Source organism: Phaenicophaeus curvirostris, chromosome 1 (genome assembly GCF_032191515.1).
Source record: "Phaenicophaeus curvirostris isolate KB17595 chromosome 1, BPBGC_Pcur_1.0, whole genome shotgun sequence".
Taxonomy (NCBI): Eukaryota; Metazoa; Chordata; class Aves; order Cuculiformes; family Cuculidae; genus Phaenicophaeus; species Phaenicophaeus curvirostris.
This window is the reverse complement of record NC_091392.1, coordinates 35,070,769-35,098,456: the sequence shown is the minus strand read 5'-3', so window position 1 is coordinate 35,098,456 and position 27,688 is coordinate 35,070,769. Positions and strand designations below refer to the sequence as shown.

The 27,688-nt window shown below is 38.8% G+C and overlaps 1 protein-coding gene across 1 annotated transcript in view; it reads left to right on the top strand.

Moving 5' to 3' along the window:
* Positions 1–26,166, top strand: part of RAP1B (RAP1B, member of RAS oncogene family) — a 36,621-nt gene extending 10,455 nt beyond the window's left edge. The window contains exons 2-8 of the mRNA XM_069852510.1: positions 9,189–9,273; positions 10,641–10,709; positions 14,653–14,709; positions 16,123–16,263; positions 18,164–18,307; positions 20,000–20,115; positions 21,528–26,166. Coding sequence (XP_069708611.1) covers positions 9,217–9,273; positions 10,641–10,709; positions 14,653–14,709; positions 16,123–16,263; positions 18,164–18,307; positions 20,000–20,086 — 555 coding nt within the window. The 5' untranslated portion in view covers positions 9,189–9,216 and the 3' untranslated portion in view covers positions 20,087–20,115; positions 21,528–26,166. The remainder of the gene's footprint in view (positions 1–9,188; positions 9,274–10,640; positions 10,710–14,652; positions 14,710–16,122; positions 16,264–18,163; positions 18,308–19,999; positions 20,116–21,527) is intronic.
* The last annotated feature ends 1,522 nt before the right edge of the window (positions 26,167–27,688 follow it).

Below are 27,688 nucleotides of genomic sequence, written 5' to 3'. Positions count from 1 at the left end.
TTGAATCTTGAGCACAGCAAGTATTGAAGTGCAGCATATTTTTCAGTACTTCAAGAACATTTATTGTGTCACTTGCTTTGAAATTACTTTTTACACTTTGTATGAAACTACTGCAAGTTGTATATGTTTGTCTTGCACATTAGGAGGCTTTCATCTTGAGATACAGCTTCAAGCAGGCTGATTTACATCCTTAGGTGCATTAGGTTTGTGTTCAGATTTATGCTTTTTCAGCTATATTAATTATAAACAACAAAACTCGTCTCTCAAGGTAAGCTCACGTTAGCTGTTCTGCAGAAAATTATCCTAGTTAAGGTGGCTCCCTTCAGTGGAAGGAGGCAAACTTGGTTAAATTACCTCTATGTCTAAGTGTCCCTATGGGCAGTTCACGGAGCAACTTAAACCTTGGTGCCCTGTTTGTGCTGCAGTAACTTGTCCACAGGTCTCTGCCTTTTTCTTAGGTGGGTAGTATGATTTACTGTCACTGGATAAACAATCACCCAGACAACTTCTTGAAAATCCTCTGAAGATTCTCTGGCATGAGTTGAAATATTTGAACATGATTGAAGTAATATTTTTGTCCAAGAAAAATGATTGTATTAATGCCCAGAAGGACTAGCTGTCCAACTGACAAAATACTTTTGTCAAAACAAGCCCCTATCAAAACCAGATAAAAACTAGAAGTAAAAATTGCTTCTGACTTTAACCAAACAGTTGGTTTGCTCCCACAGTCTGCCTTGGTAGTGAATTAGCTCTACTTAAAGAATATTAAGCATAGAAGTGTTAGATCCAATGAGCTTTTCAGTGTAACTTGTCTTCAGAATTCATTTCTGAATAATGTTTTCTATAAATTAAATGTGACAGTCAGCTCTGGAGTGTTTTGGTTTCTGTGTTATAAGAGATACACTTACCCTGTTGAGTAAGGATTATCTGAGTTGCTTCAACTCTTAAAGCATCTAAAAGTTTGTGAACGTGAAGAGGTTTCCACTTTGGATTATGTTGTCAAGATGCTGCTTAGACACTGGAAGTATTCTGGAGGAAAAAAACCAAATGAACGAACAACTCCTTGGAGTTGAAGGATTAGAATTTAAGACTTCCCCTTAGGTATAACTATTCAGGGAATATTAAGAACAGTGCACATCCTCTGCGATTAGTTGCCTTCTTGAAGAAGAGGTTTTAAACCAAGAGACAAAACTTACTGGAGTCTGGATGGTACAGACAATTAGAAAGGTTTAGATTTGGCTGAGACTGCGCCTGTACCAGAACTGGGATATGTCTTATCTGGCAACACTTGATCCTTGGGTCTTGGTTGGTCCTGTGATAGAACTATAGCTATTTTTCCAAATATCCAGCTGTTGTTGTCTTGTTCCATCTCCAGGCTTGTGTCTTCTCCCTTCTACGGCTAGTCAAAAGCAGGTAAACCAGTTGGTTAATTTGCTTTATCTGTCATTCTAATGTTTGAAACTTTTTTCTCATGCAAACAATTGAGATTGTTTTAAGAGTACTATTCCCAGAGTGGTTCTAACAAAGCATCTTCCAGAGAGGTAAATGTGCTGAGGCAGAAGCATTATGAAAATTTTAGTGACTACACTGCAGTTTCACAATACAATCAGAATGTCAGGGTCTGAACAAGAATCACAGTGTCTGTAAAGTGCTGAATAATCATTATCCCTTCTGAAAATTAGTAGCTTCTGGGAGGGACTGTTTGTTTAATTCCGTACCTGAACAACTAGTTCACATAAGCAAATCTCAGAAATACCTACTGTATTTAGTTATTGTCTTTGGCCTGGGGCAGAACTTCAGTTATGCCTTCATTTGGTTTAATATCACTTGGAAAGATTGGATTATTAACTTTCCCATTCCTTAGACAGGTAACAAAGTTGAATCAGAAACCAAAGTTTGAAGCTGAAGGACCTAAAAGAGAACTAAATTTTACAAAAAGGAAACCAACCCACTTACCTAACTGTCATATCAAGCCAAATTACCAGTGGTATTTGAACTTCCCTGAATTCTTCATTGTGTGGTACTTTTTAGGAAAGCTTTACAGGCCATAACTGTGCAGTTTCTTCATTCACCACAGCTTTCTTAGCATCATCGCTTTTTTTTCCTTTTCCTGGTGACATGCTTTAAGAAATTGTTCAATAAAGTGTCTGGGAGGCACTTTTTTCCAGTTTATTCCATAAGGGCAGAAGCAAAAGCTAAGTTCCACATTTCATGGTCCTTGAAAGATGTCAAGCTTTTCAAGTACTTCATTTCCAGTAAGTAGTGTTGGTTAACCTTTCTTCCTTGTGTTCAAATGGTGTTTATTGAAAGGTCTGTTCATCCTTCAAAGATAATTTTATTGGAGAATGTGTCCATTTTCTATAAAGCTCCTGCTCTAGTTTATCAAGTACTTTGGCGTGAAGAAGTAGAATCAAGCAGTTACTTTAATACACTACACTAATGCATTAATACATGCATTAATTAGAAAAAGTAATATGAACAGACTGGTGAGGGGGGCTGTACAGATGTGGTATGAACGATTACATTTGGTGGAAGTGTCGATCTGCTGGAGGGTCGGGAGGCTCTGCAAAGGGATCTGAACAGGCTGGACCGCTGGGCAGAGTCCAATGGCAGGAGGTTTAACGAGGCCAAATGCCGGGTCCTGCACTTGGGGCACAACAACCCTGTGCAGTGCTACAGACTAGGAGAAGTCTGTCTAGAAAGCTGCCTGGAGGAGAGGGACCTGGGTGTGTTGGTTGACAACCGACTGAATATGAGCCAGCAGTGTGCCCAGGTGGCCAAGAAGGCCAATGGCATCTTGGCTTGGATCAGAAACGGTGTGACCAGCAGGTCCAGGGAGGTTATTCTCCCTCTGTACTCGGCACTGGTGAGACCGCTCCTCGAATCCTGTGTTCAGTTCTGGGCCCCTCACCATAAGAAGGATGTTGAGGCTCTGGAGCGAGTCCAGAGAAGAGCAACAAAGCTGGTGAAAGGGCTGGAGAACAGGCCTTATGAGGAGCGGCTGAGAGAGCTGGGGTTGTTTAGCCTGGAGAAGAGGAGGCTGAGGGGAGCCCTCATTGCTCTCTACAACTACCTGAAAGGAGGTTGTGGAGAGGAGGGTGCTGGCCTCTTCTCCCAAGTGACAGGGGACAGGACAAGAGGGAATGGCCTCAAGCTCCGCCAGGGGAGGTTTAGGCTAGACGTTAGGAAAAAAATTCTTTACAGAAAGGGTCATTGGGCACTGGCAGAGGCTGCCCAGGGAGGTGGTTGAGTCACCTTCCCTGGAGGTGTTTAAGGCATGGGTGGACGAGGTGCTGAGGGGCATGGTTTAGTGTTTGATGGGAATGGTTGGACTCGATGATCCGGTGGGTCTCTTCCAACCTGGTTATTCTCTGATTCTGTGATTCTGTGATTTTGGGAAGTATACAAGGCTCAAGTACTGAAGTGCCACTCGCTGTTAATGGAGGCAACCTGAAAGTGAGGTCTGTGCTTCTGAGAGATTGTATGCTTGAGACAGTGTTGGAAACCAATTTATGTGATAACCCTGTTTCTTGAGGAGTAGTTTGCCTTATCTTTCTCTTTCCAGTTAAGTCTTTCATTAGACATATCCAGAGTTCACAGTTATGGCAAATATCTGTGCGTATAAATACTTGACTCAGCTCTTCAAAGCCAGTACCCACTCCAGTTATGAGGAAAAAAAGGTCTTTCTGGCATGCTTCCTATCTTCTTGTTCCTTAACACCTACGTAGAGACCACAGTTGACAGTGTTTTCCTGCCTAAAAATGGAAAGGCAGAAAAATTAAAAAGCAGTGTAAGTTGGTATTGCTCTCACTTCTTGCAGGTCTGTTGCTTTAAAGGTAGCTGACCTTCAAAGCAAAATTTGCTTTATCAAAATAGACTACACTAAATGAAGGATTCAAACAGGTTACTTGCTTTATTTGATAGGAATATATTTGAACGTATTTGTATCTAATTGCTAGGTGATCTGGTGGATGCTTCTCATCAACCATCCGTTAAATCAGAGGTGATTGTGTGGTTGCTTATCTGTTACTCACTTACCTATCATAGTCTCTTCATTTCTGTTGTGCTCCATTTTTGAGACTAGGTGATCTTGGGAGTACAGACAAATGCTGTTGTTGGGCTTAACCCTATCCTATTTCAGAAACACTGGCCATGTTGTGATATAGCTCTAATTTTAGAATGCTAGGTTTTAGACAAGAAACACGTGAACCTGTCTCTTTACTTGAATGGCTGAGGCTGTCATCTGATGATCCTTTTTCCTCCTTTTCAGTTAATGTAATTGTTTTCTGATAGCTTATACTGAAGGGTTTAATTGAAATGACTGGTTAGTGTAGTCTGCTGAAAATTGTTCTTGAGGTGCTATATTGAGCTCTGTCTTGACTGCACAAATGGTTTCGTAGCTGCATATTCTTCCAAAGTTCTTCCAGTAATTTATTTTACTTGGAGGTTAGAGGGGATGACAATATATGAAATGCAAGGCACAGACTTTATGAAGAGATATTGCATGCACAATGTACAGTATCTGTTTCAGAACAGCTAGTGCTTTTTTTTTTTTTTTTCTCCTCATGCAAAATAGGAAATCCACCAGAAGTTTGAGCTTCCATCTTGGGTTTTATAGTTTACATCTCTTTCAACAGTTGAATTTTTTACTTCAATGTCTTGCTTGAAGCGTAATGGCCTCTGTTGTTTCAAATGCTATCAGGTAACTGGAAGATGGGGTTCTTTATGGCTTAAACATCCTCTTTTATGCTTTATCTTCTTCCTCCTCTGCCCCCACTCGTTTGTCATAACTGAGTCAAAAGGAAATCATGTTGGCACAGAATGAAGCTGAGTACAGTATTTGTTTGAGTCAAATGTGTCAATCTGAAAGGAGAGAGAGATCAAAGTTTAGAATGCAAGCAGTCTGTACATGTGGTATGGAAAAACTGGTTTGAGCTAGAGCAGGGTCAGGTCAGGCTACTTTAGAATCACTGGGAAGTCAGATTCAGGCAGGATCAGAGCCCTAAGTCTGAGGCACACTTGATGCCAACACACATAGTGGTCAGTGGAAAAGTGCATGCTGACTTCTGTTACGCTAGTGTGGCAAGGTGCAGTGTCATAAAGCAGCTCTTAGCTTAGTGGGCTAGTGTCCTCTTAGCCGAGGAGGAGGCAAAAATTTGTAATCAGGAAAGCTTGCTTAGGAAAGCTCTCTTAGTGAGGAACTGAGTTTTTGTTTTGTGTTAGAAAACAGTAAGAGTGAAGTGACAAAAGGGCTGCTGCTAGGCCAGTGGGATATTAGATGTAAGTGGGAGCAGGTGATACGTGGTGTTTCTGCTGCTTGCTTTGGTAGAGATGTCCAAGTTGGCTTTCTTAAAGCATTATAGAGAATATGTTGGTTTGTGTTTCACTCCAAGATGTCATTGCCAGACTACCTAATAACAGACCTATACAGAGGTGCCAAGCTGCCCCTATGCTGTATAGGGATACGTGAATATAGAATCATAGAATAACCAGGTTGGAAGAGACCTGCCGGATCATCAAGTCCAACCCTTCCTATCAAACACTAAACCATGCCCCTTAGCACCTCATCCACCTGTGCCTTAAACACCTCCAGGGAAGGTGACTCAACCACTTCCCTGGGCAGCCTGTTCCAGTGCCCAATGACCCTTTCTGTGAAGAATTTTTTCCTAATGTCCAGCCTAAACCTCCCCTGGAGGAGCTTGAGGCCATTCCCTGTGCTTTCGGTGAATGAAGAGCTAATTGTACAAATGACAAAACAGTTGGCAAGGGGCAAGAGGAAGTTAGTACTTAACTACTGCTCATTGCCCAACTTTGGAGGGAGGCTCAGAGAAACTTTTGAGTGCTGCAGTCTGGCTTTGCCTCATCTTCATTGATTGTAAAAAGACTTAAGTGCTTCAGATATTAAGAAAATTGGTCAACTGAGCTGTAATAGAGTATGTATCTGCTTTAGTTATGTACTACCACTTAAAGCAGTGAGATCATCTCCAGACTGTTGTACAGCGATTGGATATTTAGGACTGAACTTCCAAATCCTTGGCTTGTGTTAAATTCCAGAATCCCTGTTGGAGAGCCACAAAGGAACTGTCAATTTTTCACTAAAATGAAGATGTTGGCTCCTTATTTCAGGATTTGGAGTTTTCTTTTAAGGAGTTATAGATCATTCAGTAAGAAAGTCACAAATTGCTCAGTCCACTAGGTAAAACCTATATTTGGTAGTTGCTGCTTAAGGTCTGTTATTTCTAAATTACTGTCAGCCTTCTTTATTGGTGTCTCCAAATTTAGTTGTTAACTTCAGAGTGAAGTCTGAAAAATTGAGCTTAAACTGCTTTTCAGGATGGCGAGATTGCTGCCGTTCACCCAGATTACAGCACTGGGACTTCCCTTACACCCACTATGTTTGTGTCATTCTAGTGACACCTTTCCAAAAATACAGTAATAACTGAATGTTTGTTTTAAAGAAATTATAGGTAATGTAGTTATAGGCTTAACTTGTTATGATTTTGAAAGGTGCTTTTCAGTACAGTTAGAGACAATCCTTTCTCCTATTCTTTGTAGAAAGGCTGGACAACTTAGGAGTTTGGGCCCAACAACATTTACAGCAGTACCAAAGAGATTAAACTTGTGATGTGAATGGTTCTGAGGGTCCATTTTTGCATAAAATTTTGTGTAGGAATTCTGTGCAGGAAACATAGTTTTTGAAGTTGGGATGACAAGATGTTCCAGTAGGTGTGAGAATCACTGTCTATTGCTTAACAAGACGGTGGAGAGACCTGCTTTGCTGGACACCAGGTCAATTATTTCCTTACATCTTTCTCCTTGTGTTTGTTTTACTTGCTTACCTTGCTTAAGGTTCAAGGAACAGTTTATGTAAGTTGAAAGATTGCTCATTATGTGCTTGCAAAAAGAAAACTAAATATAGGACCAGGCCTCTTGATTTCTCAAGTCTTCTGACAATGTGGAATTAATGAGTGATGGCAAAGATAGATGTTAATGGAGTGGTGCTCTAATTTCTGTTTATATCATCTTAGCATTTTGTGCTAAACACCTAATGGTGTCACTCTCGAAGATGCTGTGAGATTACTGCTGATGAGAGGGGCCTTTCTTATCTTGCTCCTGCTGTGTTCCTAGTACAAGCACCTGTGTTGGATTCCCTGCACTTCCACTCTTCCCTAACCCCTAAGTAATTTGTCTATTGGGGAGGATTTAATCTTTCTGCACATGCAAAGAGGGTCGAAAACAGGTAACTCGGTCTAATAAGTGCTAGAGCCAGTACAGGAGTGGAACTGAGACCTTCCTCCCAGAGAAGCAATAACAGTCCTGTTTGCTCAGTCGTTAGCAGGACCGAGAGGCGTATTTTCTTGAGCTGTATGACACAAAGACATGTCTCAAATCGGTGGCCTTGTTTTGGTTTTGCTGGATCAGTTTTCAACAAAGATGAGCAAGCAGATCTGGCGGACTGCTGTAGGTAGACACCAGCTACTGTGGAACAAGGCAACAGATCGGGCATTTTAGAGAGGAATGGTCTCGTTGCTTCCAGTTATTCATGAAACTGCAGTCATTATAACTGCATTTAGATATCTCACAAAACATTAATCAACTTTCAGACTTGTTTGAAGGGGTTTGTTCTGTTTTTTTTCTGAAAGATGACGTCTGTGTTCCTGTGGCTCTTTTTGAGACACGCTTATTTGCTGGGAAGAGGTTGGTTTAATTTTCTTACACGAGTTTCTGTGATTCTCTGTTTAGCATTTAAATGTTTCAGAACAAGAAAATGCATATTATCTCCTCTTGGATAATTGTTTCTTATCAGTAGTAACCGTTAGCTTTACTGTAGTAGGGTTTATCCAATATTTCTTTATGGAAGAGCAGTAATGAGGTAGATGAAATACTGCATCTGATGGTTTGCTGCATTTTGTTCTAGCTGCATTAAGAGTTGGTAGTTTGAAAATGGCCACTGTATTAAAAAAAATTAAGCTCTTTTATCAAACCCTGCTTTGTGAACTGGATTGTGGTTGTGCTTTCTGCATATAGATCAAACTTTGGGTCAGTTGATACAAACTTTGGGCATTATTTCAAGTGAATGGCAATACAAATAGAGAGTTGCTGTGCCTAAAGAAATTCCCCATCCTGTTTTTTTTTTGTCAGCATGCTGGTGCTTTCAGAGGAGGCTGGAGACATTTAATACATGTTGGCTTGTATGAACAGAATCATTTACGTGTGTATGTGTAAACACATGAGATTACAAAGCCTTATAAGATAGCAAATAAGTTTGGGGGATGGGTGAGGAGAGGGTGTAGCAGCTGTGAAACTTGAAGATGTTTTTAGAAATATTAGCAGCTGTCTACCCAGTAAACCTATTCAGAACTGTGAATGTGGTCGTTGCAGAACTGCAAGATTTTTAAGCATCTGTGTGACTCTGTTGCAAGACACAACGCAAGCGATGTCTTGTGAGTGATTGAAAGATCTTGAGAAATTCATGAAATACCTTAATGCTGGCTGTGACTGTAGCTGAGAGGTGCCACCGACTTGTTTGTACAACTAGAAGAGATTCTGTAGGTTTCTGGAAAATGTTATGAAATTAATGCACCTCACTGGATAGGATGCTGTAATTCAAGTAATTGGCCTGTCAATTGCAGTAAATTAATTTCTGTGTCTTATTCCTTCCTGCTATAAGTAAAGGAGACACATCCATCCAGAGGCCTCTGAGGAAGTGATATGTGTACATGGGTGCGAGCAGTTCTTCCAGATGCTTACACTCTTTCTTTGAAACACCTGTGATCTTTTGGCAAGATCATGATACAGAAGCCTTTGTTATTACAGAGAGTCTTAATCTGCTCTTGCCTTTTCTCTAAGTTACTGATTCATGGAATATAAAAATCTCCATTTTTAAAAACTTTCTAAGTCTGTACTATCTTCACTATGAAATTGTTAGTTAACTCACAAATATATAATGGTTCTTCAAGTGTTAAAATCTATCTTGAATAAAAATCCATAGTTTCCATAATATGTAGTAATTAAAGTGGGATCCTGCTTAGGTTATGCCTGGATATAATGGTATATCTCCTGCATTTATCAGTTGATATAAATACGTAACTGTTCAGTCTCATATATGCAATCTTACAGAGGCTGTAGTATTGCTAAAATAGTTGTCCTGTTGATCTAAATGGTGAACAATCTATTGTGTGTTTCAGGTGTTGAGGGTGATTTATCTCTTGCATCATGCGTGAATACAAGCTAGTGGTTCTTGGTTCTGGAGGTGTTGGAAAGTCTGCTTTGGTAAGTACTCTGTGAGGCAGTTCAAGTACATTTTCTCAGGCTTCCTATGTCTTATTTTCTCTAATATACTGAACTAACCCATTTGTCTTTTATGTAAGCATGCAGAAATAAATATAAGTAATGACTGCGGAAGGCTCCTGGCTGGAATAGGTACATTCTTTACTGGATGTATCCACATCCATTGGTGCACTCTCACATGCCAGTATTTTTTGTATGGGGTTGGTTGATGTTACTTGATAAGATCCTTGTCTGTCTTACGCAGTGAAGTCCATAGCATTATGAAGCTCTGTTTTCACTGGGTAACCCAGCCACAGGTCTCTGGAAAGTCAAGCTTCTTCATGGAACTCACACAACGGTTGGCTTTACTTGCATGTGGCCATAGTAACTCTTATGTCTAGAAAGATTTTCAGGGTGCTGTTGGCTTAATGTTGGATAGCAGTCTCTAAAGCACTGATTTCTTTCATTCAAATACAGCTAGACGTCTGCATGTTTGGAGGGTGGTTAGTGTGTTTCTATATCTTTCCCTGCAAGCAGGTGTATAGCTACAGCAGGTAGATGATTGTAAACTAAAGAGCTTGTGCACTTTAGTTCAACAGTTAAAGGAAAGTTTAGTCTCACGTAGACTAGCACTGAAAAAGTTCAGAGAATGTGATATTCTCAGCCCATCTAAGAACTTTACATCTTTCCATTTAAGTACTGTAAAGTAAGGTCTAGAGGTCCACTCTATGGGGTAAGGACTGTTCTCTTACAAAGTGGTTCCTAAATGAAAATTTAAATGACAAATGATCTTAGACTGTGAAAGATCCTATTCCTTCACCTCTGAATTCTTTATCTTACTGCAGCATTTCTGGATTTGAACCTGTCTGCTCTGACTTGGCCATTGAGTCAAAGTTCCACTTGACTTGTGCTAAAAACGTCCTGCGTGCTAGGTACATAGGAATATCCTACTGGTCTAGTTAAGACTAGTAAATGCTGGCAGTCGTTTTTTGACTAATTTCTGTGCTGGCAGAAGATACCGTAGTTCTAAATACAAATGTAAAAGCCATGCAGCTGCATACAGTATGCTATTCAACTAATAGCAATTCCAACAGTTAGACAAACCATCTTAAATCAATGCATGCTTTAATTCTTACTCTCTAAGTGAGAGTGGATAAAGGAAAGTGTAGCATTGCTTCATCTAACTTACTTAGTACTTAGTCAAATAGGCATGTACATCTAACTTCCTGTTGTTTCTTATAATTTATAGTTATGTCAATCACTTAATTTGCCCTCAAAACTGAGTATACACCTAGAATAGTAATTTGTGTACCATGTTTACAAAATGTCACTATACAAGAAGAATCTTACCAAGAACTTTTGTGTTGCAGACTGTACAGTTTGTTCAAGGAATATTTGTTGAAAAATACGATCCTACGATAGAAGACTCCTACAGAAAGGTATATGTAAAAGACCTCTGTAGTGTTACAGAAAATTAAAACTGCAGTAGACGTTGCCAAATATGTGAGGCATTGCTTGAAAAAGGGTGTTCCTAGTAGCTTAACTTTGAAATGCAAAGGTGATCTTAAAGGCTGTCTGAAAGGAATAATTGAACACTGGCTTTTTAATGTTTAAGCATAATACCTTACTAGCTAGTCAGCAAAAAATGGTAATGTCGTTCTCAGAATTGGGAACATTTTTTGGGGTGAGAGTTTCTTTTTTTTGTTTGTTGTTTCGATTTTGGGGTTTTTTAGATAAAATAAACTGCCAGTTTATTTTTTGTAAAATGTTTTATTTTGCGTGTATGTTGGTATCTGCAGGTAGATTTGGACCTGTGTGTTGGAGGTTCTGAGCTGCCTTGCTACTAGGAAAATCTGCTAAAAACAATTCAGGCTCACCTTTGAAACACTGGAGGCAACATACTGTGTTCCTAGTTTCTCCAATAGCTTGATGTGTTTCCATTAGATGGGTTGTTGTTTTATTAATAAGTTAACACAAACCTATTATAAATGACCAAATATTTACGATGGCCTGTTAACTTCTCTTCATCTCTGCAGCATGACAAGCTGGAAAGGTCTGCTTGCATCATCTTGAATCTCCATATTGCTCATTTTTCAGTTTCAGCTGAGACCATGATTAATATTCCAGACTAAGATAGTTTTCATCTGGACTGCTACCAAAAGAGTTAACCCTTTGCTGAAGCATATTAACTTCCTTTTTCAAGATTAATTACTTTTCAGATGCATTGATGCCCTGATGTAGCTCACCACATGGCCACAAAAATACCAGCATCTATACAGGGAGGCAAGATGTACAAAATCTGGTTATGGGCAAAATCCACAGTACCTCCTCTTTCAGCACTGGGCTGCATTTGTGTTGGAATAAAGAGGCTGCATTAACAGCCATTGTAGCCTATCAATACCGGAATCTCTTCTGAACAAAACTGGAATTCCTGAGTATAAAATGGTAGTTTTACACTCGTTTTCTTTGTCCTTATACAAATATAGATGTTGGAGAAATCCTAGTCTTTCTTAAGCTTGTGGGCTCCCAGCTAAAGCTAGAACTCTTTTCAGTAAGTCAACAGCAACAAAAGAATTCATACAGCCACCTACTTTTTCTGTATTAGAGGAGCAGGAATTTTGGATCCTATCCCAATGTTTGGTGCAGACCTTTGCTGTGTCAGGCCCAGTAAATGACTCCAAAGATATTCACAAGCAGTGCTGAAGTGAAAAGGTTCCTTTGTTATATATTTCTTTTCTTCAGGTCATACTAGATTTGAGCTGAATTTTTCCAAAGACTGTTTCCACAGAGCCTGAAAAAAGTAAAGCCATCTCAAGAAATTTTGTCTTTTGCTAATTTTTTTAGCAAAGATCTTATGTTCCTTTTGGGTTTGGTCCTGAAATGACTAGGCATGCCTCTGTGTATTCTTCTGTTCAAATCAACCAGATTGTTGAAGTCGCTTAAGTCTGTACAACACTTATGCAGTCGTTTTCTTCCCCTCACTACTAGTTACAATTCTAAATTGCTGCTTGACTTTGGTGACTTTAGAATGTATTAGTTTGGCACTTGCAACTGTGCTATTAACCCTAAGTCTAAACTTATCATATTTGAAGTTGAAAGGATGTGGCTTTAGGTAGTTTGTTTGTCTGGAACAAAATAGTTGGAGCATGAAGTCTTGAATCATAGAATCACCAGGTTGGAAGAGACCCACCGGATCATCGAGTCCAACCATTCCTATCAAACACTAAACCATGCCCCTCAGCACCTCGTCCACCCGTGCCTTAAACACCTCCAGGGAAGGTGACTCAACCACCTCCCTGGGCAGCCTCTGCCAGTGCCCAATGACCCTTTCTGTGAAAAATTTTTTCCTAATGTCCAGCCTAAACCTCCCCTGGTGGAGCTTGAGGCCATTCCCTCTTGTCCTGTCCCCTGTCACTTGGGAGAAGAGGCCAGCACCCTCCTCTCTACAACCTCCTTTCAGGTAGTTGTAGAGCACAATGAGGTCTCCCCTCAGCCTCCTCTTCTCCAGGCTAAACAACCCCAGCTCTCTCAGCCGTTCCTCATAAGACCTGTTCTCCAGCCCCTTCACCAGCTTTGTTGCTCTTCTCTGGACTCGCTCCAGAGCCTCAATGTCCTTCTTGTGGTGAGGGGCCCAGAACTGAACACAGGATTCGAGGAGCGGTCTCACCAGTGCCGAGTACAGAGGGAGAATAACCTCCCTGGACCTGCTGGTCACACCGTTTCTGATACAAGCCAAGATGCCATTCGCCTTCTTGGCCGCCTGGGCACACTGCTGGCTCATGTTCAGTCGCTGTCAGCCAACACCCCCAGGTCCCTCTCCTCCAGGCAGCTTTCTAGACAGACTTCTCCTTGTCTGTAGCACTGCACAGGGTTGTTGTGCCCCAAGTGCAGGACCTGGCATTTGGCCTTGTTAACCCTCATGCCATTGGACTCAGCCCAGCGGTCCAGCCTGTCCAGATCCCTTTGCAGAGCCTCCCTACCCTCCAGCAGATCAACACTTCCACCCAGCTTAGTGTCGTCTGCAAACTTGCTAAGGGTGCACTTGATGCCTTCATCCAGGTCACTGATGAAGACATTGAACAGGGCTGGACCCAGCACTGAGCCCTGGGGAACCCCACTTGTCACTGGCCTCCAGCTGGATTTCACACCATTTCCCACCACTCTCTGGGCCCGGCCATCCAACCAGTTTTCCACCCAGGAGAGTGTGTGCCTGTCCAGGCCAGAGGCTGACAGTTTCCCAAGCAGAATGCTGTGAGAAACTGTGTCAAAGGCTTTACTGAAGTCCAGGAAGATACATCCACAGCCTTTCCCTCATCCAGCAGCCGAGTCACTTGATGCCTTGATTTACTCCCCACCTGTTTCCTCATAAAATTTACATGCTGCTTTATTAGCTGACTAACTTCATAAGCAATACATGCTAGAAAAAGGGCTGTTGAAGGAATCTCCATCCGTCTATCCCTAGGGGACATGGGAGGTACAAGAGGAATGGAAATACTCCTCTTCCTTGCCTTTCAAGGTCAGATCTAGTTAGAAAAGAAAAGCTCACAGATAAACTAGTGATAATTCATAGATCAGGAATAGGGGATATGAAGTTCTTTCTGAGTGCTGATCTGCCAGCTAGCAGTTTTGTGTGCAAATGGAAACAAGGGAAGTGCACCAATAGCTTGAAAGGGAAAAAAAAAATGTGGATAGCCTGCTTGAAATGGCTTGAGGGCACTTTCATGTCCTTAGATGCCCTCAAGGCCTCTTTTTAGGTAGAAACTAGATGGAGGAACTCTCAAAATAGAAACAGAAACTGATTTGGCTCCTTAAACCTTCTATTTTTGGCAAATTTTTCTAAGCTGGATCAATTTCCTAATTAGTGTCACTAAAGGCATGTTTTGGGGACGCCACCTTAAACCAGTTCACTTAGTTTATTGTTTAGTGTTATTTTTGCTACTATTTCTCATGTTGATGTTTTTGCTACTGTTTCTCGTGTTGATCTAAATTACTATTAAATGACCATTAGTACGCCAGTCCAACTTTCTAGCTTTGACCTGTACTTTTTTTTCAATCTGTGAATAATCACTGAAACAAGCAGAAAGTAGTGCTAATTGCTGATAACAATCATTACAAATTTAGCAACATCATTTTTAATAATCAAAAATCCCTAATCACTTTGCAGAGTGGTACTTGGCTGCTGACACTGCTTTTGAAAATGTCACCAGGGCTCTTTGAAAGGCTTTGTCCTGCTGTTTTCAAAGTGTATATCCACATAAACTTCTTAAGCTATTACGCTGCTTTATGCATTATGAATTTGCTTACAAAATCACACAGTTCATGGTGTCTTTGGAAGGGAGAGTTGCAAGAGGAAAAACTAACCACATCTTTCTCTCTTGACAGCAAGTTGAAGTAGATGCACAACAGTGTATGCTTGAAATCTTAGATACTGCAGGAACGGTAAGTAACACCGAATTCAGGAAAGTTGATTTTAAAACCATCAAAAGCTATAGGGATGTAAATGATGACACATTTCCTTCCTCGTTCTCTGAAGTCTAACTGTGGTTGATGCATTGTATTAAAGGATGTTCTTCAACATAAGTGTATTTAAACAAAATTTGTGTATCGAAGCAGAAAATGAATTGCAAGTTTCCTGTGAGCTCATGTTCCGTAATAGGGGAAACATGAGGTTGAGAATTCTAAAAGAGGTTTTGCTGCTGTTTTTTCATGTTGCCTGGAGGAAAATTTAGATCCAATGGTTACTTGATACGATTGTAGAGATGCTGTAGAGAATGTGCTTTCTTCTTTCCTTTTTCTTTTGTATGAGAGATGCCCTCTGACATAGGGATAAAAATACTATTGCATTAGTCAGCTTATGTGAACTCAAAGCACAGGGTTTGTGCTGACCTTTTGCATATTGGTCAGGTTTTTCTCTGACTGGTTGCAAAATCTAATGTAAGCAGTAATTTCCTTCATGGTTTCCAGTGAGTGCAAGCTCAAGACCCTTGGATTGTAGCGTCTATTCTCTGAACTATAATAGTAAACTCATCCAATAATGATTCAAATAAAATTCTGTATTAGAGTAAGGCCATGCAGAGCTACAGAAAGATAGAGTGGCTGTTTTCTCAAAATACATTGGGCTTTTCATCTGACATACAGCGAGGAACATGGTGAGTGAGTGACCAGTCACAAGATAGCAGAGTCTGCCATGGGGGAAAGGCAGATGCTGTTCCACAGTCATACTGGTGAGAGTTTTCAAACAGGGAACAGTTTCAAACTGCTGTACAGTGCGCTAGCAAGTTTTCATAGGCAACATTTTAATTGCATTTTCTAGACGTTGGTGACAAGTCTACTCATTGTCTCTATCCTCTAGTCAAATCTCCTTGAAAGTGGAAGTAGAATTTAACATAGGAAAGTGCCCAGACTACAAAATGGAGGCTGAAAAGAGGTGTATTTACTTTGCGAAGAATTTTAAAGAATGGTCAGGAGATGGGGGGGGAAAGTTGGTTTGTAAGGAAGTGTTCAGGAGGGGTATGACATCTGAGACCTACGAATTGCACTGTGCCTTCTACTTACCTCTGTTCACAGAAACTAAAGTAGTTTTGAAATATTTCCACCCCCCAGGTTATAGCCCTAGGCATTATCTAGATATTGTTCATCCACCTCAGATAATATTCCAAACCAGATTGATTTAAAAGCAGTTTAGTTTACTGGAATACTTATAGTCAAACAGGAAAATATTGTCCAGTTTAAAAAGGGAGGAGGGCACAAATGCATCCTGGTTGTGATCCATTTGTGACCTGAATCATACGGCAGCGTATATGGGGAAAGTGCAAATTGAATACAACATCTGTATTTTTTTTTTTATTACAGGAACAGTTTACAGCAATGAGAGACCTATACATGAAAAATGGACAAGGTTTTGCATTAGTATATTCCATCACAGCACAGTCCACATTTAATGATTTACAGGATCTAAGAGAACAGATTCTTCGGGTCAAAGACACTGATGATGTAAGCATCTCTGAAAATGCCTAATACTTACATTTACTGTTTTCATTATAGGTGTAATGTGTACACTGTGATTGGACAGCTTCCAGGCTTTAGATTAGGAGACAAATCAGCTAGTAAATGCCTAGTACTGAGATGCAACTCTTAAGGCAAACTAGGGAAATTGTAAATTGTTGTGTGGTATATTAAGATATATAATTTTGAATCTCTTCCTTTAAAACACTCTATTTGAAACTGTATGTAAGATTTTTCACTAGTACTGCAGAAAACATTTCTAAAGCAACTCTATTCTTACCTGAGTTACTATCGATGAAGGTTTAAAATAACTTGCATGTTCTGTACCTTTTATATTTTGTGTGTGCTTGCAAGTAAGTTCAGTGATGATATTTCCACACAATTCCAATATGCATTATTAAAGCTATAAAGAGAAGCAAAAACATTTAAGTTTATAAATGATTAAAAAAAACTTACTGCAGTTTTAAGAAGTGAATACTTAGTCCCTTAGTATAAAGGAAGAAAGGTGTTTTGAATGTGAAACAGCAGTAAACTATGTGGTTTTTAACAGAAACACCTTGTAGATTGTAGCAATCAGCCAGAAGGTCTTCCTTGGGAAAAAATTAAATGTAAGCAATGAAAGTTTTTAAATGTGCTCATCTCGTTTAAACTGTGCTCGTGGAAACTTTGATCCCTTCCATACTCCATGTATCCACATATGCTTTTGCTGCCCCTAGACACAGGATGTGTTAAATGCTTCTATTTCAGGGAAGTGACTCTTGTAATACAAACCACCTTGCACTTTCTTAAGCGTAAGCACTTGCCGGTCATGCCTGTGGTCAGCAGATATCTTTTGGAAGTGATTTTTTGCCCATTATCACAAATGCATCTCAGAAAGGTGGTATTTAAGTTACATGTGGTGTTCCCTTCCAGACCCTGCCAATTTATAGCCTTGTTTAGCATCAAATTAATTTTGTAAATTAAGGTAGATGTGATGATATTTGAAACCTTAGTTTACATGGTATACTTATGCTGATTTGCATAAGCTTGTTTTGCTAGTATTTCCTTGGACTTGTATTGCTCTTTAGAACCCTCCCATCCGTCTTGAAAGCCATTCCAGAGTATCAAGAGAAAGATAATTGGCTTTAAGTTGCTGCTTTAATTCTCACCAAAATTTACATAGCACCTATGCTATGCCAAAGCTTAGGCTTAACTGGCTTTCTCAGTGTGGGGGAATTATATGATCAAAATATCGTAAACATTTTTTTCAACACTAACCGTGGGAGAAACTTAGCTATGTTATTAAATTAATAAAAAGAATTTAAAAAGCAACTTTGTCTGATTGCCATTTTTTGCCACAAAAGTCAATTCAATGTTTTCTGTAGTTAGTAATTTTGATAAGCTAGCATGTTTCTTTCCTCTGTGTGCATCAGCTTACTAATAAGAACTGTGTGAGCAAGCTGCTCTTGAAAGGAGTGCAGATATGCTGGAAGCAGAGGGATGATGAAAGCAGCTTTAACATCCTTAATCATGCTACCCAGTACAGACTGCTTTTTACTGGATTTCCGGACATGTAAGATTCTTGTAGCAGATTCTTCACTAGACTTCTTGATGGCTTAAACATCTAAAAATGAAATCTAATTGGGTCTTCTAGAAGATGTGAAATTTTCTTAATGGAGAGTGTACCAATCTTCAAACCACTCCCCCACTGCCTTGCCAAACAGCAGGCAAAATGCAGTCACTTTGAAGATTAAAGTCTCGCACAACCGTAAACTTAGGTTTCTGTTATACCAGAGCTTGATTATTCTGCAGGCTAAGATCATATATGTATTCAGATAGGGTTTTAGACATGCATTTACATTGTGCCTTCCCAGAATGTTAATGAATTCATTGCTGTTTTTGTTTTTAGGTGCCTATGATTCTGGTTGGCAATAAGTGTGACTTGGAAGATGAAAGAGTTGTGGGAAAGGAACAAGGTCAGAACCTAGCAAGGCAATGGAATAACTGTGCATTCTTAGAGTCTTCTGCAAAATCAAAGATAAATGTTAATGAGGTAAGGCACGCTATTGTTTGTCAAGAAAAACTGACAAATTTGTGAGTACTTTCTGCTTTGGTGAATAAAACTGTACAAAACTGTTGTGAGGACTTTTGAGATGTTTCTGCTACGGAACGTAGTTAGCTTTGACTTTAGACTTTAAATTTAGTATAATTTTCAAATTCCATTCATGTGAATTTGGGATAAATAACTTTTCATATTTCATTCCGTAGTTGATATAATCTCTATTCATTGAGAATGTACTACTAGACTACTTTTGTTATTAAGAAAAAGACCTTTAAGAGAGAAATCCTTAAAAATAATTGATTTAAGTTATTTGGCATTAAATTATTTGAGATAGCAAGGACAAAAAACTCTTAAGGGTATTCTCCAAATTAAAAACTGATTAGAGAAGAGATCTAAGTAAGTGCTCTGTGTCAAAAAAAAAGAAAAATGCAAAACCCACTCAACTATCTAGCTACTTATTTAGTAGGAGCTGTGTGACTGATGAAATACATACATTTTTTGGACTTGCCCTAGCATGTGCCTTCCTATCCCATGGGGGTGCCAGCATAAAGAAAGGGATGCAAAAATTTGTAGAAAAAGAAGTTGTGTTAGTGTTTACATTTCTGGAACAGCTTGAATATGATAAACACTGCAATTTGTTGTGTCTTCTGGAAAACATTGTTGGCAGCATCAGTCAAGTTGAAAGGGCCTCTGTGCAAGACTTGCGTGTAATCAGATCAATGTGGTGGTTTTAAGCACAGCTGATTTTAAAAATGTGTGTTTAATTAGTTGGGAAACTGGAAAGTGTTCAGTTTTTCTTGAATACAAATTTATCAGCTTAACTATGTAAATTCATATGTTTAATAACTTGAACCTTACTTCCATCACATACTAAAGCCTGTGTTGAAATGTTTGCTGCTTTGCAGCCTGTGCTTAGAAAACTGCTAGCATGGCTTTTAAGGGAGGACTTCCTTGATTTAGGAGATGCAGAAATAATTGGAACAGTGTCAATTATGAACGAAACGGATGCTGTTTAATTGTAACATGTAGACTTGTTTTAAATTAGCCTTTCAACAAAATCATGTCCTAATTAGAATTCTAGGAGATTCAAAGTGTGAGAGTCTCATGCATGAGTTACTTTTCTAGGAAATGTTAAGCTTATGTCATGCTGTAGCCCTAGAGAGACTGCTGAGTTAGTTCTCTAGACTTTAGTACTTTTGAAGTATCTGGAAAAGCATGATCTTGTTCAAATACAAGAGACTGTTAAAGGATATGCAGTGTACTTGAGTTGCCATGAAAATGTGGAGTTAAAACTTACTAGATCTTTCTCTAAGACATCTTTAGAGTGTTTTCAATTAGAAGAAAACTGTGGCTTGACCTCGGTGCTAAATTGCAAAGCAATAACATATAGTAGTTGATCATTATAACATATCGTGCATGTTCAGATAAATTTGACCCAGAGATTAAACAGCTGCAAACTATAGATGCCGTTTTCTTCATTGAAAGCAGAAAAGCCTTGACAGACGATTATCTTAAACAGAAAATTAACAGCTATTAAGTACACAATTTAACCTTCTGGTTTTGTGATAACAATGTCTACAGGGATTCTTGGGTATGTGAGTACATTATGTGTGAAGATTCAAGGTGTAAAGTTATGAGAGAAGCCTCTTCATTCCAATAACCAACTGATATTTATATTCTCAGATCTTTTATGACCTTGTGCGACAAATTAACAGAAAAACTCCAGTGCCTGGAAAAGCACGCAAAAAGTCATCATGTCAGCTACTTTAATACATAGCTGTACTGTAGCTCTGAGCCAGGTAAGCCTTGGAAAATTTTCTGTGTGTTATGGCTGTTAAAAACAAACAAAACAACAAGATGTGAGCAACTGTGGTAGCTGTTGATGCAGAACAGCATGGAAAATTCTTAATTGACATTGTCATAGAAATTTTTATGGTCTTTATTTTGCCATTCCGAAGTCAGAACTATAAATATATGCAAGATGCACTGTTCACACTAGTATAATTTTTTTAAAGCTTTAAGGCATTGGTAGAGCTCATATTAATGGTGTTAATTCTGATACTTCAGAGTTCTAGGTTTTGGAAACAAGGTTTTCTTTTTTTGAAGGCGAATAGAATATACTGCAAGAGCTGAATTACCGGGAATGCACACTGTAAAATATTGCAGTTTGCATACTAAAATGTCATGTCCCACTTTGAGCTCCTGCATATGTTTACATGATGTCATAGGAATTTAGCTTGCTTTCTTTGGATAGATGGATATTTTATGGGCTGCATTGCAATTAGTGCACTTGGAAGAGAATGGTGAAGTGATCATTATAACACTCCAAATATTTGACCTGGAGCTATTGGCTATTAGATCAATTTCTTACTCGTTGGCAGTTGGCTAATGTTCTACATGACTAAATCCATGCTTTGAGAATGCTGCTGAAGGCTCAAGCAAGCTCCAGCCTGCTCCTCAGCAAGCCTTTTCAGAAGTTAGTCAGCAGGCATGAATTTTTTTCTGCGGCTTGTTCCTGGGCAGGTTGTTTCCTCCTTTCTACTTCTGAGTCTTAGTATGGACAGAGGTCTCTCTTGACCTGGCATCATGCAAGTTGCCTGGTCGTCTCTTTAGTTTTACTGAACAGATGGTGTTTCGGTTGCTTCAGTGCTATGATCACGTATTTTGTTATCCGATAGACCTTTTTGGTGTACTGGAGGATTCTGGTGGGACATTTCACTGTCAGAAGTTGCAGACTTTCATTAATATTCTTGTAGTGCCATGTTTAACTCTTTGGATATCAATATTAGAACTTAATTTGAACAAATTGAATTGGATCAGATTAAAATTGAGAGGGTTCCAAAAGCTGGGGATGACAGAAGTGACTGCTTCAGTTCCTTAACAGGGTTTCTGATTCAGGAACTTTGATCCTCCAAATGTTTCCGATTTTAAAGCTACTGGAACTGTCACACTGTAAACAAAAGTAGTCTCACCCATCAAATACCACTTCAGAAGTTCAGCTGGGATTACCATATGTATCCCACTTCAGTTTTTCTAATTGAGGTAGTCTTTTGTTTGTATATGGACAGCAGAAATGATACTCAGAGAGGAGAAGTGATGAGGTTATTTTCTGTTTGCCAAGAACTTTGCTAGTTCCTGCTTTAGCTGTTTTAACTAAAGAGCAATGCCTGATAGTTGTTACTGATACTAACCTCTTGTTTTGTTGTTCCAGGTCTGAAGAACTGTTGCCCAATTCAACAGTGCCAGCATTCCAACTTTATTAAACCTATCAACATCTTATATGGACTTTCCTGTGGTGGTACCCTTTAAGAAACGGATGAAAGCTACTACATCAGTTTGCACATTCTAATCACTTTCCAGTGTCACGAGAGATTTTTACTTATAAATATTCTAAGTGTATGCAACTGGTAAAACCAGAGCCTACATCCAGTATTACTGATAAGAGACATTGTTCATCCACCAATGTTGTACATGTATGAAAACTGTGTACTGTATACTTCAACAATCCCCACTTTCTATTGGAGAGTACAATAATGTAAATCCTAAAAGCACCACTATTTTAGCATAATAAAAGAAAGTCCAAAGAGCTCCTATATAGACTACTCCAGATAACTTTGCTTCATCGGTATTTGTAGCTTATTGTAACTTTTTTAAAGAAATACAGGATCATCATCATCGTATTGTACAAAAGCGCTTTGATTAACACAACAGCTATATAGTTTTTTAATTTTAGGAAAAACCTGTGGAGACAGTGATCTAGTCTTTAAGAGTCCTTTCAGTATAATGTCTGACTAAAGACATGGCCTTTAATATCTGTTGGGAAGGAAATGTCCAGACTTTTCAACCTTTTATTGTATGTTTCCTTTTCCTTGTTTACATAGGGAACAATGTTTATAGTTGTGTGTACAGTGGGGGTCTACAACAAGAAGTGTATATTTTAAAATGATTTTTTAATGATTTAACAATTTTTTGTAAATCATTTTTGGGCTTCTGCAGCTGTAGATTCTCACTGTGAATTCCCTTGCTTGCTCATGCATAAGTGTATTTGCAATACCAAATATACAGGTTTAGTACTTTTGCCTGTTAGTGATTGTTTTACATGTGTAACGTTTTGGTTGAGATGTTAAATGGTGGAAGAGTACTGTGGATGTGAATGTGGGAAGTAATTTTAATCATATGTAATTGGTCACAGGGCCTAAGTTGCAGTAATTAACTTTTGCTGATTTATTTAACAATGCCTTGTTGCTTTGTATGCATTAACGTTTGGGTGTAAAGATTGTGTGTATATCCAACAGGGAGCCACAGTATTTAAATTGACCAACCTAATGTTACAACTGCTTTGAGGTGGCCAAATGTAAACTAAAAGCCTTAATTAAAGTGGTGCAATTTTGTATGACTTAGCATCAGTAGTTCAATAAATTTGGATTGCCATGCAAGGGCTTGCATTACAGTTATATACTGCTTGAATGTTTTGTGGTTTAGTAGCGCTAGTCAATATTGATTTTTAGATCTCTCGCACAGTGCAGATTCGTACATCTTAGGACAAAAAAGGAATCAGTATGACTTTGTCTTCTAACAAATACATGCTATGGATATTTCTACTAACAGTATCCCATGTGCTAGGGTGGATGCATTTCTGACTTAAATTCCACTTACAGTTTTGAACTTGGAATATTCCAAATTCTTATGTAAGGTAGAGTCTAAAAAAAAAAAAAAGTACCTGTCTTCAAAGGGGAGACTATCAGTGGCTCTTTTGAGAACTTGAAAATACATTGCCTGCTACCTTCCTTCTTTCTAGGAAGAATTCGTTGTTAAAATTGACTTAGTGTAGCTAGTCAAAAAAAACCCCAAAACCTCTCCTACGAGAAAATATGATTTTTCTGCATGATTAAAACATATTTGTTTGGTTTCAAGGAAATCTGCAGAAGCACATTCTTGCAGTATTGAGTGTAGAGATTTTAAGACTTTAAATATCCGTTAGCACCATTGGACTGTGGAGTGGAATGTGTGGACTGGACGATTTCCTGATCTTGGCTGTGCTGCTGAAAATTAATGTCACACCCAAATACTTGGTACCTCCTGTTTCTCTGGCACAGAATTATCAGAGCTTGTTCTAATCCTTTCCTGCAAATTCAATCAGATTAGGTTAGCTAATGCCGGTAAGCTTTGAGATAGTTTGTTGCCCAAAGTGAATTTAAGGAGCCCAGCTGATCCTTCCTGCTGTTAATTTCATCAGTTGTCACCATTGTTTAATGGAGGTAATACACTCTCACTGTGCAGAGTCAGAGTTGAGGCTGAAATTCCTTTTCATTTATCATTAGAAACCGGAGCATGTGGCTGATGATATCCATAAATATCTTTTGGTGCTTTCTCCTTCCTCATTGGTCCCCAGAGTAGATGAGACTGGAGTACTGCATATTCTAATTCCTTTTTCACTAGTTACCTTCCTCCTTGATGAGCTAATCAGTATTTTTCCTCTCTTGACTTTCACCCTCTGTTTATTCAGATCTTATGACACTTCTGTGTCCCAATTGTCCTTTTATCTGTGTTTTTAACGCATCTCTTTTTGAGGCAGCTGTACAGAAGGCAGTGGGTGGGAGGGAGAGAAAATTCATTGATAACTGATATCGGAGAGGGGGCCGTGGTCTGGTCTTGGTGTCCAGCCAAAGAGTAGTGATTTCAGGGAACATCAGGCTTCATTTCAGTACAGAGCTCTCAGAATATTCTTAGTTGCTCTGTGAAATAGTACCTGTGCAGTTCCTCAGCACTTCAGGCAGTCAGTTTACTCAAACCCCAGGAAAGTAAAATGTTTAGCAACTCCAGGCTTTACCATCCAAAGATTGTGCTAAAAAAAGATGAAATGTACTTCTTCCCCTCTATATTTAGAAATTAGGCCAGAATTATAAAATCAACACACCATAACCTAGGTAATACCTAAACTCTAGTATTTTTCTCCTTAAAAATTTAGTCAGGCTTCAAGGGAGCAGCATCTTGGTTGTTAAAGGGAAGATGCATGACAAAATGATGCCCGTGAAGTGGCCATGAAGTGAAAGGGATAATGCATGAAATAATTTTCTTCATATCTAAGCAATTGCAGCATAACAAGCTGTTCCCACTGAAGAAGTGACTATCCAGTTCCCCACAGGAATTGGAACTATGTAAGCAGTTACCAGTTTGAGAAAAGAATCCCGTCTACTGAAATTTTTAAATGAACTTTACATGTCTTCATGATAACTGCTTTGTGTATCAGTGCTTAAGAAGTTCACGCTTGAACTGCTTGCATATCAACAGGGCACTTCTAAAGCTCTGGATGAAAACATGCATAACTCATCTTGAGAACTAAGGCATTAATTTTCCAAATGCAGCGTTAGTACACGTGTACTGCTGCTTATAAAGTTAGCTTATGCTTACAGTGCACACAAAGGTGGTGACTGCTTTCTTTCCACCCTAATCTGAAGTTGGTATACATCAGTGTTTAAATGTCTAAGCTTTCTATGGAAAAAGTAGTGTTTATGTCCTGAAATACAGAAGTATTGTTTAATGGAATTGCACTCTTTCTATTAAGACTCTTTCCTTGCAGTATACATTTTTCTTATACCTTATGTTGTTACTAATGCCTTTTTTCATTCTCAGATTATTCCGTGAAATGAATGTCTGATTGCGTAATTTACAAGAATATTTTGAGACTTTGCAAGATGTTTGCAGTTGCCCAAACAAAACGACTGTAAAATCAAGCTACTATTGCTCTCTTGCATAGCAGAACATAACTTCTGGCTAAGTATTATAGATGTACTGATGCTACAATGCTAGAAAGGGGAGGTGGGAGAAGAATCTTGCTGGAATTTGGATTAAACTACATTTTTTCTCCTGGTGTAACTAGAGTGGCGGTTTCCTCATGAGTGAACACTAAATATGAGGATTTTCTTCTTTTAAAATGCTAAACAAACTACAGATGAGTCAAACTTCCCCCCCCCCCGCAGAGTTTTCTAATCTCTGCCAGTTTGGATAATAATAATAATTTAGAGGAGTAGATATTTTGCCACAATAACATACTAATTCAAGATAGACTTCAGTTTACACCTATCAACAACAGAAACTTATTTCCAGATGTAAATGGTTAAAGTAGTGGTCTATATACAACTGTCTGCAACACCTTTTGAATTGTAATATGAAGGTGCAGCCAAGCATCGGCTCAGACAGAAAGGTTTTTGTCCAATGTTAAATTGCCGTCCCAACAGCATTAGGCTGTACTTCAATTTATAGCTTTTATTTTGCTTGTGTAGAGGAAGGATAGTAAAAGCAAAGAAAAAGTTGCTCAAATACATAACAATATGCAGTTGTACGCAGTTCTCTAAGGCAGCATTAAGGAAGCCGAGCTTTTAATCACATTAGGTTCTTATTTCTGAGTCTCAAGCACCTTATACTTTTCTCTGAAATTTTGTTTATGAACAACTTGAAGATTCTTAAAACCCAATTAATCTTCTCTGTTCTAGAAAGTAAGATTCTGGAATGGTATTTGTCACAAACTTTACATTTGTAGTCTCGAACTGTAAGCAAAGTTGTTTTGTAGTCTTGACTCTGCTCCCACTGTTGCAATATCTGGGCTTCAAACAACAGGTGAATGTGAATTTTGCTTCTTTTTGTGGTTTTCTTTTTTAAATACCCACCAAAACCATTTATTTTCAGGATTTTTAATCATCAAACAGAGGGTGGTGTCCTGTTTTCAATAAGATGCTCTTTAGAGAGAGATTTGTAAATGGAGAAAGGAATGTCTTCCTAATTCCACTGTGCTTACTTCAGCCTCAAGAAATGTAGTACTGCTGAACCACAAGCTCTACAGCTTCACTGTTTCAAGAAAATTCACTGCCACCAGGATTTTTTTTTTCTCTCTCTTAGGTCATGCTGGAGTGAACTACTTCATTTGAAATACATTGTAATTTGTAATTAATTCATGTAACTTTATTAGGCTATCATAAACTTGGAGGGCAGGGGCATGTCTGCAGTCTTGGATACAGAGTGAATTTATAGTAGAAGCTACAGTTCCTTCTCTGGTCAGCATACTTTACTTTTTCATACTCTGGTATTTTTTACCTTATCCTCCTAAATCTAGGAGGGAGGAGTCAGACTTCACTCCTGTACTAACTATAAAAATCTACATGTGAAATCCCAGCTGTCATAAACTGGGTTTAGTGCTTGTAACATGCCCAATACAACAAAGAGCCTTGGCACTACTGTCATAATTTTCAGACAAAAATAAAATGACGGTTACAAATTTGTCTCTTTTTCCTTTTTTAATTAAAAAAGGGTTTTAGCTGAGCTTAGTCAGTAAGTGTAGGCATGGGAATCGATTTGTTTGGGGTAAGACCCACAGAAAATATTAACTTGCATGTCAACACAGGTGTTTTAATACTAAGCAAGCATATAGACACTTCAGTTTAATTTTTTATATTTGTTTTTTTAAAACATTTCCTTACATTTAGATTTTAAAAAGTGTCAAATTACACGCTTACAGAAATGTTTCAACTAAGGTGAGCTAAAACATGAGCTTTCATCCTTCTCTCACAAAAAGGTGAGGTATAGCATAGTTTCCACGGTTGCCTTTGTACTGAATGCAGTTGTGCTACTATTACACATTGCCCAAGAACTCTTGCTTTTTATAGTTCTGAATTAAGACGACAATTTTGTATAGGCAGATGTCATGTTTGCAGCTTAGTGATGCATTAGGGCAATTTATTTGATTTGTAAGCTGTCTATATTAAAACATAATTTGTAAAGGGTAATTGAAGTGTTGAATTAGTTTACTTGTTAATCTATTACAGTATATCCTGAGATTTAACCTAGTACATCCTATAAATGCTGCTAACTTCACGGAAAGCTAGTAGGGAGCAGAGGAATGTTAGGCATTGGCAATAAACCTGCTGTGTTTCTGTGTTTGTCATGCTGGCTGCTGAGTTGTCTTTGCTTGTCCTGCCTATAAGTGTGGAGAGTTACTACCCCTCATGAGATTCTGACTGCATGGCTGAGATGCATTTATCATTTTTAATTACAGATTTAAAGTCAGGGTCCTTTATATCACTGAATGAAAAATTCACATTCCCTTCTTGGAAGTGCAAGATGTTTGCATAAGACTTCCAGTTCTTTTTTTCTCTTTCCCCCTTCCCCTCTTGTTAGATAAATATGAAGTGGGATGCTTATCAAAAAAAGCTGCCTGAAAACCCACCTCCAGGTTTTTGCTCTGTTCCTCACCTTGCCCCCTTACTGGAGCCAACTTGAAGCCTCTGAAGGTGCTTCCTCAGCCTTCACCTAAAGAGGCTGTATCTACTAAGACAAATTATATTGAGGGCCCCAAGTCTTTTACAGGTTGGTTTGGAC